The sequence below is a fragment of the Oncorhynchus nerka genome, linkage group LG6, assembly GCF_034236695.1.
Source record: "Oncorhynchus nerka isolate Pitt River linkage group LG6, Oner_Uvic_2.0, whole genome shotgun sequence".
Lineage (NCBI taxonomy): Eukaryota > Metazoa > Chordata > Actinopteri > Salmoniformes > Salmonidae > Oncorhynchus > Oncorhynchus nerka.
The window spans coordinates 55,401,499-55,413,693 of NC_088401.1; the positions used below are offsets into that span (position 1 = coordinate 55,401,499).

The 12,195-nt window shown below is 44.5% G+C and overlaps 1 protein-coding gene across 3 annotated transcripts in view; it reads left to right on the forward strand.

Moving 5' to 3' along the window:
* The first annotated feature begins 7,651 nt into the window (after window positions 1-7,651).
* Window positions 7,652-12,195, forward strand: part of LOC115130690 (cystine/glutamate transporter-like) — a 16,726-nt gene continuing 12,182 nt past the window's right edge. The window contains exons 1-5 of one of the 3 annotated variants that reach the window (XM_065019701.1): window positions 7,652-8,237; window positions 8,490-8,965; window positions 10,169-10,295; window positions 11,251-11,366; window positions 11,578-11,703. In XM_065019701.1, the coding sequence (XP_064875773.1) occupies window positions 8,683-8,965; window positions 10,169-10,295; window positions 11,251-11,366; window positions 11,578-11,703 (652 nt within the window). In that variant the 5' untranslated portion in view covers window positions 7,652-8,237; window positions 8,490-8,682. Of the gene's footprint in view, window positions 8,966-10,168; window positions 10,296-11,250; window positions 11,367-11,577; window positions 11,704-12,195 lie in introns of all 3 variants that reach the window. The other 2 variants (XM_065019702.1, XM_065019699.1) reach the window with 2 other exon arrangements.

Here is a 12,195-nt window from a genome sequence, read left to right on the forward strand (position 1 = left end):
GTTTTCTTTATTATTTTGGTTAGGTCAGGGTGTGACAAGGGGTGGTTTGTTGTGTTTTCCCCTGTCTAGGGTTTTTGTATGTTTATGGGGTTGTTAACTGGTCTAGGTGTTTTGTACGTCTATGGTTGCCTAGATTGGTTCTCAATTAGAGGCAGTTGTTTATCGTTGTCTCTGATTGGGAACCATATTTAGGCAGCCATATTCCTTGGGTAATTTGTGGGTGATTGTCTATGTACTAGTTGCCTGTGTCTGCACTTATTCTATATAGCTGGCACGTTTGTTCTTTTTGTTTGTTTCAAATCAAATCTAATCTAATCAAATTTTATTTGTCACATACACATGGTTAGCAGATGTTAATGCGAGTGTAGCGAAATGCTTGTGCTTCTAGTTCCGACAATGCAGTAATAACCAACAAGTAATCTAACTAACAATTCCTAAACTACTGTCTTATACACAGTGTAAGGGGATAAAGAATATGTACATAAGGATATATGAATGAGTGATGGTACAGAGCAGCATAGGCAAGATACAGTAGATGGTATCGAGTACAGTATATACATATGAGATGAGTATGTAAACAAAGTGGCATAGTTAAAGTGGCTAGTGATACATGTATTACATAAGGATGCAGTCGATGATATAGAGTACAGTATATACGTATGCATATGAGATGAATAATGTAGGGTAAGTAACATTATATAAGGTAGCATTGTTTAAAGTGGCTAGTGATATATTTACATCATTTCCCATCAATTCCCATTATTAAAGTGGCTGGAGTTGAGTCAGTGTCAGTGTGTTGGCAGCAGCCACTCAATGTTAGTGGTGGCTGTTTAACAGTCTGATGGCCTTGAGATAGAAGCTGTTTTTCAGTCTCTCGGTCCCAGCTTTGATGCACCTGTACTGACCTCGCCTTCTGGATGATAGCGGGGTGAACAGGCAGTGGCTCGGGTGGTTGATGTCCTTGATGATCTTTATGGCCTTCCTGTAACATCGGGTGGTGTAGGTGTCCTGGAGGGCAGGTAGTTTGCCCCCGGTGATGCGTTGTGCAGACCTCACTAACCTCTGGAGAGCCTTACGGTTGAGGGCGGAGCAGTTGCCGTACCAGGCGGTGATACAGCCCGCCAGGATGCTCTCGATTGTGCATCTGTAGAAGTTTGTGAGTGCTTTTGGTGACAAGCCGAATTTCTTCAGCCTCCTGAGGTTGAAGAGGCGCTGCTGCGCCTTCTTCACGATGCTGTCTGTGTGAGTGGACCAATTCAGTTTGTCTGTGATGTGTATGCCGAGGAACTTAAAACTTGCTACCCTCTCCACTACTGTTCCATCGATGTGGATATGAGTTGATGATTGAGTTGGAGGCGTGCGTGGCCACGCAGTCGTGGGTGAACAGGGAGTACAGGAGAGGGCTCAGAACGCACCCTTGTGGGGCCCCAGTGTTGAGGATCAGCGGGGAGGAGATGTTGTTGCCTACCCTCACCACCTGGGGACGGCCCGTCAGGAAGTCCAGTACCCAGTTGCACAGGGCTGGGTCGAGACCCAGGGTCTCGAGCTTGATGACGAGCTTGGAGGGTACTATGGTGTTGAATGCCGAGCTGTAGTCGATGAACAGCATTCTCACATAGGTATTCCTCTTGTCCAGATGGGTTAGGGCAGTGTGCAGTGTGGTTGAGATTGCATCGTCTGTGGACCTATTTGGGCGGTAAGCAAATTGGAGTGGGTCTAGGGTGTCAGGTAGGGTGGAGGTGATATGGTCCTTGACTAGTCTCTCAAAGCACTTCATGATGACGGAAGTGAGTGCTACGGGGCGGTAGTCGTTTAGCTCAGTTACCTTAGCTTTCTTGGGAACAGGAACAATGGTGGCCCTCTTGAAGCATGTGGGAACAGCAGACTGGTATAGGGATTGATTGAATATGTCCGTAAACACACCGGCCAGCTGGTCTGCGCATGCTCTGAGGGCGCGGCTGGGGATGCCGTCTGGGCCTGCAGCCTTGCGAGGGTTAACACGTTTAAATGTCTTACTCACCTTGGCTGCAGTGAAGGAGAGACCGCATGTTTTCGTTGCAGGCCGTGTCAGTGGCACTGTATTGTCCTCAAAGCGGGCAAAAAAGTTATTTAGTCTGCCTGGGAGCAAGACATCCTGGGCCCGTGACTGGGCTGGATTTCTTCCTGTAGTCCGTGATTGACTGTAGACCCTGCCACATGCCTCTTGTGTCTGAGCCGTTGAATTGAGATTCTACTTTGTCTCTGTACTGACGCTTAGCTTGTTTGATAGCCTTGTTCTTCCTTCATTAAAGAAGATGTATTCAAATCACGCTGCGCCTTGGTCTCCTCACTACGATGATCGTGACAGACCCACCGGAATTGTGATACAGTGAATTATAAATGAAATATTCTTTCTGTAAACAATTGTTGGAAAAATGTACTTCTGTCATGCACAAAGTTGATGTCCTAACTGAAAAACTCAACTCTGGACCTCAAACCATTGTTCCCCTCTAATCAGGCACTGATTTAGTAAATCATTTGTGTTAACACTGTGTGGGGTCAAAATGACCTAACCCTCCCGCTGTCCTCGGGTCATTTTGACCCGACACTACAGAAGTCTCTAGCCTCCTGGTTTTCTGTTCTACCTGATAATTAATTATACAAATTAAATTCTAAATCAGTGCCTGATTAGAGGGGAACAATGGTTTGAGGTCCAGAGTTGAGTTTGAAGGCTCTAGTGTATCTCATATCAGTAAGGAAATGTACATTATCTTGTGACACTGACAATGCAGTCATACATGACTACATAACCACACTGTGGGAGTTTTTTTCCATGACTTTAGTTACACACAGGCCGACAGAAACAGACCTCTGGCCACTCTATGAAAAAAACACTTCCTCTTCTCTAACCAATACTACTGCTCTCTCTCGCTCTGCCCCCCCAACACCCCTCCAGTGCCTAGTTGGCAAGGTGATAAAATCTGCTGTTCTGCCCTTTCACATTACAGGCCCACAGAAACAGACCTCTGGTCACTCTATGAACAAACATCTTTCTCTTCTCTAACCATTACTCCTGCTCTCTCTCTCTCTCTCTCTCTCTCTCTCTTTTCGCTCTCTCTCTCTCGCTCTCTCTCTTTCGCTCTCTCTCTGCGCCCCCAACACCCCTCAGTGGCCAAGCTGGAAAGGTGGACAAATCTGCCGTTCTGCACTTGAGCAAGGCAGTTAACCCCCAACAACAACTGCTCCCCGGGCCCCGATGATGTGGATGTCAATTAGGGAAGCTCCCTGCACCTCTGATTCAGAGGGGTTGGTATAAATGCAGAAGACACATTTCGGTTGAATGCATTCATTTCGGTTGAAGTGCAACTGACTTGGTATCCCCTTTCCCATTCCTTCGCCTCTTCCAACCCACCTTACTCTTCAAGCTTGACCTACATTTCACAGGGATTCACTGGATTTGGTGGAACACTGTTGCTCTCGGCAGCTCCCCGCCCTGGGAGATGCCAGTGTGTTCTCCTCCCAGATTGGAAGGGGGAGGGTCTTAATAATTAAAATACAGACAAACAGAAACACAACAGGAGCCAAACAGAACAGCAGCCTCTAGCCACAGGACCAACAGCAGCATGGCACCATCTCTTTCCATCCAACATCTGCCTGCCTCTGCCGGAAGTGTTAGCCCACTCAGCGTTTTGTTGCATTATGAATCGCTGTAGTAATTGTTTCATTAGGAACACATCCTCATTAGGTTTCACTCTCCAGATAAACACATCCGCTCACAGTAGATCATGTGAATGCTCTAGGGATGTGTGTGCATGCCCTGCAGATAACAAATGTGCCCTGTTTGCGTGTGTATGTTGTTTTGGAGACTAGTAAAGTGTGTGTGTGTGTTATGGCCCAGGTTAACCAGCTCTGACATTATTATCACTGCTGTGGCTCAGCTAAACAAACTGTCTGAGCTTCTGTTTTAATAACCAGCTCTGAGCGCACACACACACACACACACCACACACGCACGCACACACACACACACACACACACACACACACACAAAACACACACAACACACACACACACACAAACACACACACACACACACACACAGAGATTAGTTAGAGTTTGTATAAGCCTCAGCCTGTAGCATCCCAGGGTGTTGGAGCACTTCAGGGTAGAGCACAAGGGAAAAGCAGAAAGGTTTTGGCCATTTTCTCTTTAATCTCTTAGTGTTGGATCCTTTAGAGCAGGGGTGTCAAAGTCAAATGGACGGAGGGCCAAATAAAAAAATCAGCTACAAGACGAGGGCCGGACTGTTCGAATGTTCATTGAAAAATGTTTAAATGACGCATATAGTCTAGTGAACCTAATTGAACCTACTGAAAACCTAACAAATATATTACAATATGATCAGATAAATAAAGCAATATTTTCTTATGGCTCTGTCAGTAATCTTTAATTTTCAACAGACACAAAAGACAAATTTCCTTTATATAAATATCCCCATAACATGAACATTAAATGAAAGAAACCGGTATTCAAGGCACCATCAGTAGACTATATTTTCTATTTTAGCAAAAGTGGGCTAAATTTACTTCAAAGAAAAAACAATAATAGCAATTTTCTATCATCCACTCAACTGAAATATTTTTAAAATATAATTGGATTGAAATACAAAAAAATAAAGTGCAAAAATCTATTAATCAAAAACAACACTTTGTTTAAGGAGAAGTAACATGCAGTGAAAACAAATATTACATTTTAACTTTTTAAACTTGAACTGAGTAAAAACTCTAAATATGTGATTGCACAGTAATGTTCACTTGTTTGAGGTTGAGGGTGATACTTGGTGGTGTCCCATCTTTTTCACAAGTTCATCAATGTTCGGGGTAAGGCTCTGAGCTGAAGAAATCCTCAGAATTGAGTGGAGGTGTTCAGCAGTAAGTCGACTTCTGTGTGATGTTTTGTTCAGGTTCATCAAAGAAAACAGTTGTTCACACAGGTATGTGCTGCCAAACATAGACAACGTTTGAGCAGCCTGGATGCGCAGCTGGGGCATTGTGCCGGGAGGAAACGGGCGAACTCCGCAGCACCCACTGCCGCATATTTTGCCCTCAGTGCATCATTGCATTGGAGGTCAATCAACTCCATTTGGAGGTTTGGTGGTGAGCTTTCCACGTCAACAGCAAATGGGTTACCGAGCAGTTCCAACCTGCTTTTTGTGCTTCAAAGTCAGCAAATCGGCGTGAAAGTCAGCGGCAAGCATACCTATTTTATCAGCCAACTGTGTGCTCGGGAACGCACTGGTAGAGAGCTTCTCTTTCATGGTCTGGCAGCTGGGAAAGTGGCTCAAATTTTCTTTCCGCATCTGCGTCTCCCACAGAGTCAGTTTGGTTTTAAATGCCTTCACTGTACTGTACATATCAGAGATGACACGATCCCGACCCTGCAGCTGCAAGTTTATTGCATTCAGATGACTCGTAATGTCACACAGAAAAGCCATTTCACACAGAAACATTTCGTCTCGGAGTTGTGTTGTGTCTTTCCCTTTGCTGTCCAGAACAGACAAATCTCCTCACGAAGCTCGAAACATCTTTGAAGCACCTTTCCTGGCTTAGCCATCGCACCTCTGTGTGATAAGGCAAATCACTATGCTCCGTTCTAACTCCGTCAGAAATGCCTTGAACTGGCGGTGATTCAAACCTTTGGCTCTGATAAAGTTAACTGTGCGCGTGATGATGCTCATTACATGCTCCATTTTCAAGGCTTTACCGCACAACGCTTCCTGGTGTATGATACAATGATAAGCTGTCAGCTCACCTGTCGCGTTTTCCTCTTGCATCTTTTCCCGTATCTTCGCCACCAGTCCGCTCCTGTGTCCACACATCGCAGGTGCTCCGTCGGTTGTCAAACCCACGAGTTTTTCCCAAGGCAGCTCCATCTCATTTACACATCTTGACACCTCTTCATACAAATCATGCCCCGTAGTTGTGCCATGCATAGGACGTAAAGCCAAAAACTCCTCTGTCACGCTTAGGTTGGAGTCCACTCCGCGGATGAAAATTGACAACTGGGCAATGTCAGAAATGTCGGTGCTCTCATCCACAGCCAAGGAATATGCAATAAAATCTTTTCCCTTTTTCACAAGCTGCTCTTTTAGATTGATGGACAACTGGTCTACTCTCTCGGCAATGGTGTTTCTGCTCAGACTCACATTTAAAAAGAGTTGCCTTTTTCTGGGCAAACTTCGTCACAAACTTTAATCATGCAGTTTTTGATGAAATCCCCTCCGTAAATGGCCGGGCTGATTTAGCGATCTCTTCTGCCAAAATAAAACTGGCCTTGACAGCAGCCTGGCCTTGTGATTTGGCTTTTTTTTGAACAGAGCCTGTCGAGATTTGAGGCCTCGTTTTAATTCCTCTGCCTTTTGTAGCCTTTGTTCCATGTCCATATTCTTGTTTTTGTCCGCGTGTTTCGTTTCATAATGTCGTCTCAGATTATACTCTTTCAGTACCGCCACACTTTCTCCACACAAAGACACACAGGTTTCCAGCTACCTTCGTGAACATATACTCCGACTCCCACCTTGTTTGAAACCCCGGTTCTCAGTATCCACCTTCCGTTTTGCCATTTTTGATGGGTATCTGAAAGTTAATTTTACTGTGATGCTGACGACTGCTGTGCCAATAAATATTGAAATGAAGCAGCCTACTGCTCGGTGCGTCACCTTTGCATTGTGGGAAATGTAGTATTGGTGCGTGTAAAAGATCTGCGGGCTGCCGGCTTGCTGCGGGCCGGTTCTAATAATAAATCAAGATCATCCCAGGGGCCGTAAAAAACCTTCTTGCGGGCCGGATGTGGCCCGCGGGCCTTGACTCTGACATATGTGCTTTAGAGAGAGTGCGAACCCTCCCATTACCTTAGTTGCCCTGACAAGGATAGCTTGCCTGAGGGGGAGCGTTTCAAATATGCAAATACATTTTCTCACCCCACAGAGGGAAGAGAAAAATTGAGGCTGTTCCAAACGTTTGGCTGACTAGTCTCATCGTCATGGTGACTGTCAGGCTATGACTAGGCAATATCAAACTATTCAGAATTGTCTGAAAAACAGTCACCGTTACAACGTTATGGTAACAGGAACTAGGAACCTTTCGACACCATTGGAGTGTTAAGCAATTGGATGATGATGAAATGTTTTTCAAAAAGTGTTTGATTTTAGGAGAATCTCTGAATTCTTAGAATGTCTATTCATTCAAAAAAGCTACAACTTCTAGATAAGTGAAACGTTATTTTGGACAAAGAGGAAACAAATCACTGACCAAGGTTGCTTCGAATTGAGCACTAGTACACCGTAACTAATGTGACATTAAAACTTACCTCTTTATAATCATTATAATCGGGGAGAATGTGATTGTGGTAATGACTGGAGCGTATGGGGTGGAATGGTACCAAATACATCAAACACGGTGTCTCCAGGTGTATGATGCCATTCCATTTGCTCCGTTCCGGACATTATGATGACCCTCAGCAGCCTCCGGTGCCTCGGGTACATCACTCCACCTAACATATTTTGTATCCACGTACCACCTGACTTCTCATAAGTGTCAGGCAGCTGTAATGTTGCATCATTTTCTGGCTACACCTCCCCCACACTTACTAGCATGCTACACAGTTTCCCTCTGCAGGGGTTCTCTGTTGACTCGCTGGAAGGCAGATGGAACCGCCTTCCAGGGAGTCAACAGAGAATCCCTGTGGCACGCCCCTATAACTTTGAAACTTTGCTTGAATCAATGGGTTGTTTGCTTTTGTCATTACTTGGTTGTTAGTGTTTGCTTGGTATTGTGTATGATCTTACTGGAAGCCGTGTGTATTCACAAGGGTATTTGTGGTATATGTGGTCAATGACAAGTCCAGACCGTAGGCGTTTATGATGATTCACATGCGTCATGTGACGTCAGAGGCGTTTGGCCAGGCAGCTAGCGTTGGGTGACAGATCCTAGTTTCTTGTTCCCCTTTTGTTTTTGGGAGAACTGTAATGGAGCCTTCAAAGAGGGAGTGTGGAGTTGGCACTCAGGTGATTATTTAGATACATCCTGAGGCAGAGGGTATCAGCGAAACACCTCTCACAACAGAAACACTACCAGACTGCTTCTTCAGGGAGGCACAGGGACCAGCCAGATAATACAAGGTCTGGGAGAGAGGGAATGCTGAGGAGAGAGACATAGAGCGAGGCAGACAGACAGAACTAGTGGAGGACAGACAAAAGGGTGAGAGAGAAAAGTGTGGTGTAGTGTAACAAAGTGGGAGAGTGAAAGAGAGATCGACTGAATGAGTGGGGCTTGAGAGCGAGATTAGGGTGTGTATGTGTGCCTAAGAGAGAGAGAGAAAGGGAGAGAGAGAGAGGACAGAGCATTCCCCAGAGGATTGGTCTAGCTCCCAGTAATAGAAGTTTATTTGCACAGCAGGACCAGTAACAACCTGCTTTGTCAGAGTAACTTACTGTTCTGTTGTCCCAACAGCAGGTCACTGAAGACAGAAGGAAAAACACTAAGGTTGATTTGGGATCTAGCGTGCCAGAAGGGAGTGTGAGGGGCTTGTTTATGACATATCTTGTGTTGAAGAGAGCATGTGTGAGAAACACTGCATGTGTTAGAGTGTGTTAGAGTGTGTGTGTGTGTGTGTGTGTGTGTGTGTGTGTAAGAGAGTTCAAGGATGACCAGGAGGTCAGTTAATGGTGAGGGGACTGGGGTGAACAACACCCCCCAAAATGGGGGACACCCAGGGGATAATCCTGTCCCAAAAGAGGACCCTGACTCCCCGCACGGAAAGGTAGAGCTTAAGAAGAAGGTGACCCTGCTTCGGGGAATCTCCATCATCATAGGGACCATCATCGGCGCGGGAATCTTCATCTCTCCCAAGGGAATCTTGAAGAACTCTGGGAGTGTTGGAATTTCTCTGGTGGTGTGGATCGCCTGTGGAGTACTGTCTCTGTTTGGTGAGTCACACGTGTTTGTCGCCACGACAACACCCAACCTCCTCAGGGAGAAAGGGAGGGAGAGTGGAGACAGACCTGAGTAAAGGTGTGCAGAGTGGTTTTATGATGCGAGTGAACTGAAGGTGCGGGGAAGGAGCTTTTGTGTTTTTATTGCAGTTCAGTCTATTGGGTTACGACTCCCTTGCTTCCCCTTCGTTGAAGACACTAGAGCTGATGCCTCCTTAAACAAAGTGCTAAACTTGTAAAGCAGCTTTTCTTGAGACAATGAGTGTGATTTCTTGAGACAATGAGTGTGATTTAAAGCTTAGGGGGATGGATGAACTTTGCTAACTGTCTGCTGCTATGGGAAAGCTTCCGCTTCTACCCTAGTATTATTTCATCATGAAACTGTAATTACAGCAGCGTTATTGTAGCTACTGCCTTCTAACTAACCATCAAACTGCTGAAACCTCAATTACCCTTTACGTTAACCTATCTTGCATTTTCTCTTTCTCTCTCTCGCTTTGACGCACGCACACACAGACAGACACACACAAGTGCACGCGCACTCACTCACTCACTCACTCACTCACTCACTCACTCACTCACTCACTCACTCACTCACTCACTCACTCACTCACTCACTCACTCACTCACTCACTCACTCACACACAGAGCTGTAGGATCTTAAAGGGATACTCCTTACCCAGAGTCAGATGAACACGTGGATACCATTTTTATTTCTCTGCAACTAGTAGGAAGGAAGTTAGCAGTAGTTTGTGAGTCAATGCTAACTAACTTCCTTCATATTGCATGCAGACATGTTAAAATGACAAAATCCTACAGTGTCCCTGTAATTTGACCAATACTGTCACAGCAAAATAATCCTACAGCAACAGAAGTTTAACATTTATGTTTCTTGAGCAGTGGCTAGGCTATTAACTGGCCAAAAGTAGGTTACATGAAAAGTGCAATAGTGTTAATATAGCCATGTGTTAGTGTTGGTATTCAGTCAATTTATGTAAATCACGAAGCTCATCTGCATCTCCTGGAAAATTCTCAGCAAAAACAGGGATGAAATTTAGGTCCTACAGACCTGTACAATGCATACAATGAAAAATACAAGGAATCACACTTTCCTCTTACAGTAGCCACTTACCTGTTTGTTGTTGTAGATGGGTAGCCAGTTTCCTGTCCTAAACCTTTCCCTCTCTCCTATCCCAGGGGCCCTGTCCTATGCAGAGCTGGGAACCAGCATCAAGAAATCTGGAGGACATTACACCTATATTCTGGAGGCCTTTGGACCACAGATGGCCTTCATACGTCTCTGGGCTGACATCATCGCCATCAGGTGTGTGTGTGTGAAAGTATTTCTTGTGTGTGTATCTTGTATGTGTGTTTGCGTGTGTGTGTGTGTGACAGAGACAGAGGCAGGAAGTTGGGTAGACACTTGCAATACAGTGTGTGCACATCACTCTATACTGTCTGTTTGTGAGAAGGGGAGGGGCATTCTAGCATTCATCTCAGCGTTGTACAGGTAGTAAAGCCTCTCTGATCCCATCCTGGTCCGTTGATACCCGTGTTAGCGGAGCAGTGTAAACAAACCTGCTATACTATACTGTACTACAGAGTATCATCGGGCTAGTGGGGACGTATGGTTTTGGGTATATGGGAAATGAACAGTGATCGGGGATGATCCCACAGACTGGGAAACAGTTATTAGATTCTTATTAGAGCCAAGATCAATAGAAAACACTGGAATTGATTCACTTCCACGTGTGGAAGAAATGTGTGTTTGCTATTTTGGATACTTAGTGTGTACGTCTACCTGCTGTGTAGTGTAATAATGTCTCGGGGTCCTGAGAATTAAGTTTGACGGTTATTAGCTTCTACATGTCTGACCAGATTTGTTCCAGATATTCTGAAAACATAACATTTTCCATTTCATTTTGGACACAGAGTACCTTTAGTTATATGTATTTACTCAGTGTACTTTATTTCTATTGTATCCATTTCGTATCAATAATAATCTTTTTTTTTTTTTTTAATGTTTTTTTTTCTCAACTGAACCTAACAGACATCTTTGAGTTAGTAACCACTGAATATCAGTAATAACAGTTAATTGACTGTTATAAACAAGGGTGAGTTTGTGTACGACAGGTCAGTTAGAGGTCAAATGCTCCCCAACACTCTGAACAGTGCATGCGGCCCCAGATCTCACAGATTTGTGGGTCAGCATTTCCGGTCCATGTGTTTGCTGCATGTGTATTTTTGGGGTCTGTGTGTGATGGTGTTGTTTGTTCTAGACCTGCAGGGTTGGCAGTGATATCCCTGGCCTTCGGACAATATATCCTGGAGCCCATATTCATGCCGTGTGGAGTGCCAGAGATTGCTATCAAACTGGCCACCTCTATAGGAATAAGTACGTCTACGATTTATGCTACAGTATTATATTGAATTGAACAAACGTTTGGAATATAGGATTTTAGTGCTTATCAGTGAGATGGTTCAGCTGAATGTAAGATACCGGTCAGTTTCACATAGTATGTGTGTGTTTGTGTTTGTGTGTGTGTGTCTGTGTGTGTGTGTGTGTGTGTGTGTGTGTGTGTGTGTGTGTGTGTACTACTCCACAGCGTCAGTGATGTATCTCAACAGTATGAGTACGAGCTGGACAAACAGGATTCAGATCTTCCTCACCTTCTGCAAGCTGCTGGCTGTCGCCACCATCATCGTACCTGGCCTCTATATGCTCTTCAAAGGTTAGCCTTCGTCATCTTAATCCTCATCATCATCCTCATCATTCTCATCTTCATCACCACCATCATCATCCTCATTCTTCTCATTCTCATCTCATCTTCATCCTCATCATTCTCATCCTCATCCTCACATTAATCATCATCATCACCTTCATCCTCATCATCATTATCATCCTCATCATTGTCATCATACTCATTTTCACATTAATCATCACCATCATCATCCTCATCATTCTCATCATAATCATCCTCATCATCACATTTATCCTCATTGTCATTATCATGTTCATCCTTATCATCATCCTCATTATCACATGAATCATCATCATCATCATGACATTCATCCTCATCATCATTATCATCCTCATTATCACATGAATCGTCATCACAATCACCATCATCATATATTTTACACTGGATTAAAACAACACAAATGTCATGCTTATGCTCACATCACATTGAATCTGACACTCTTTCTTGGCTCTCATCAACAAC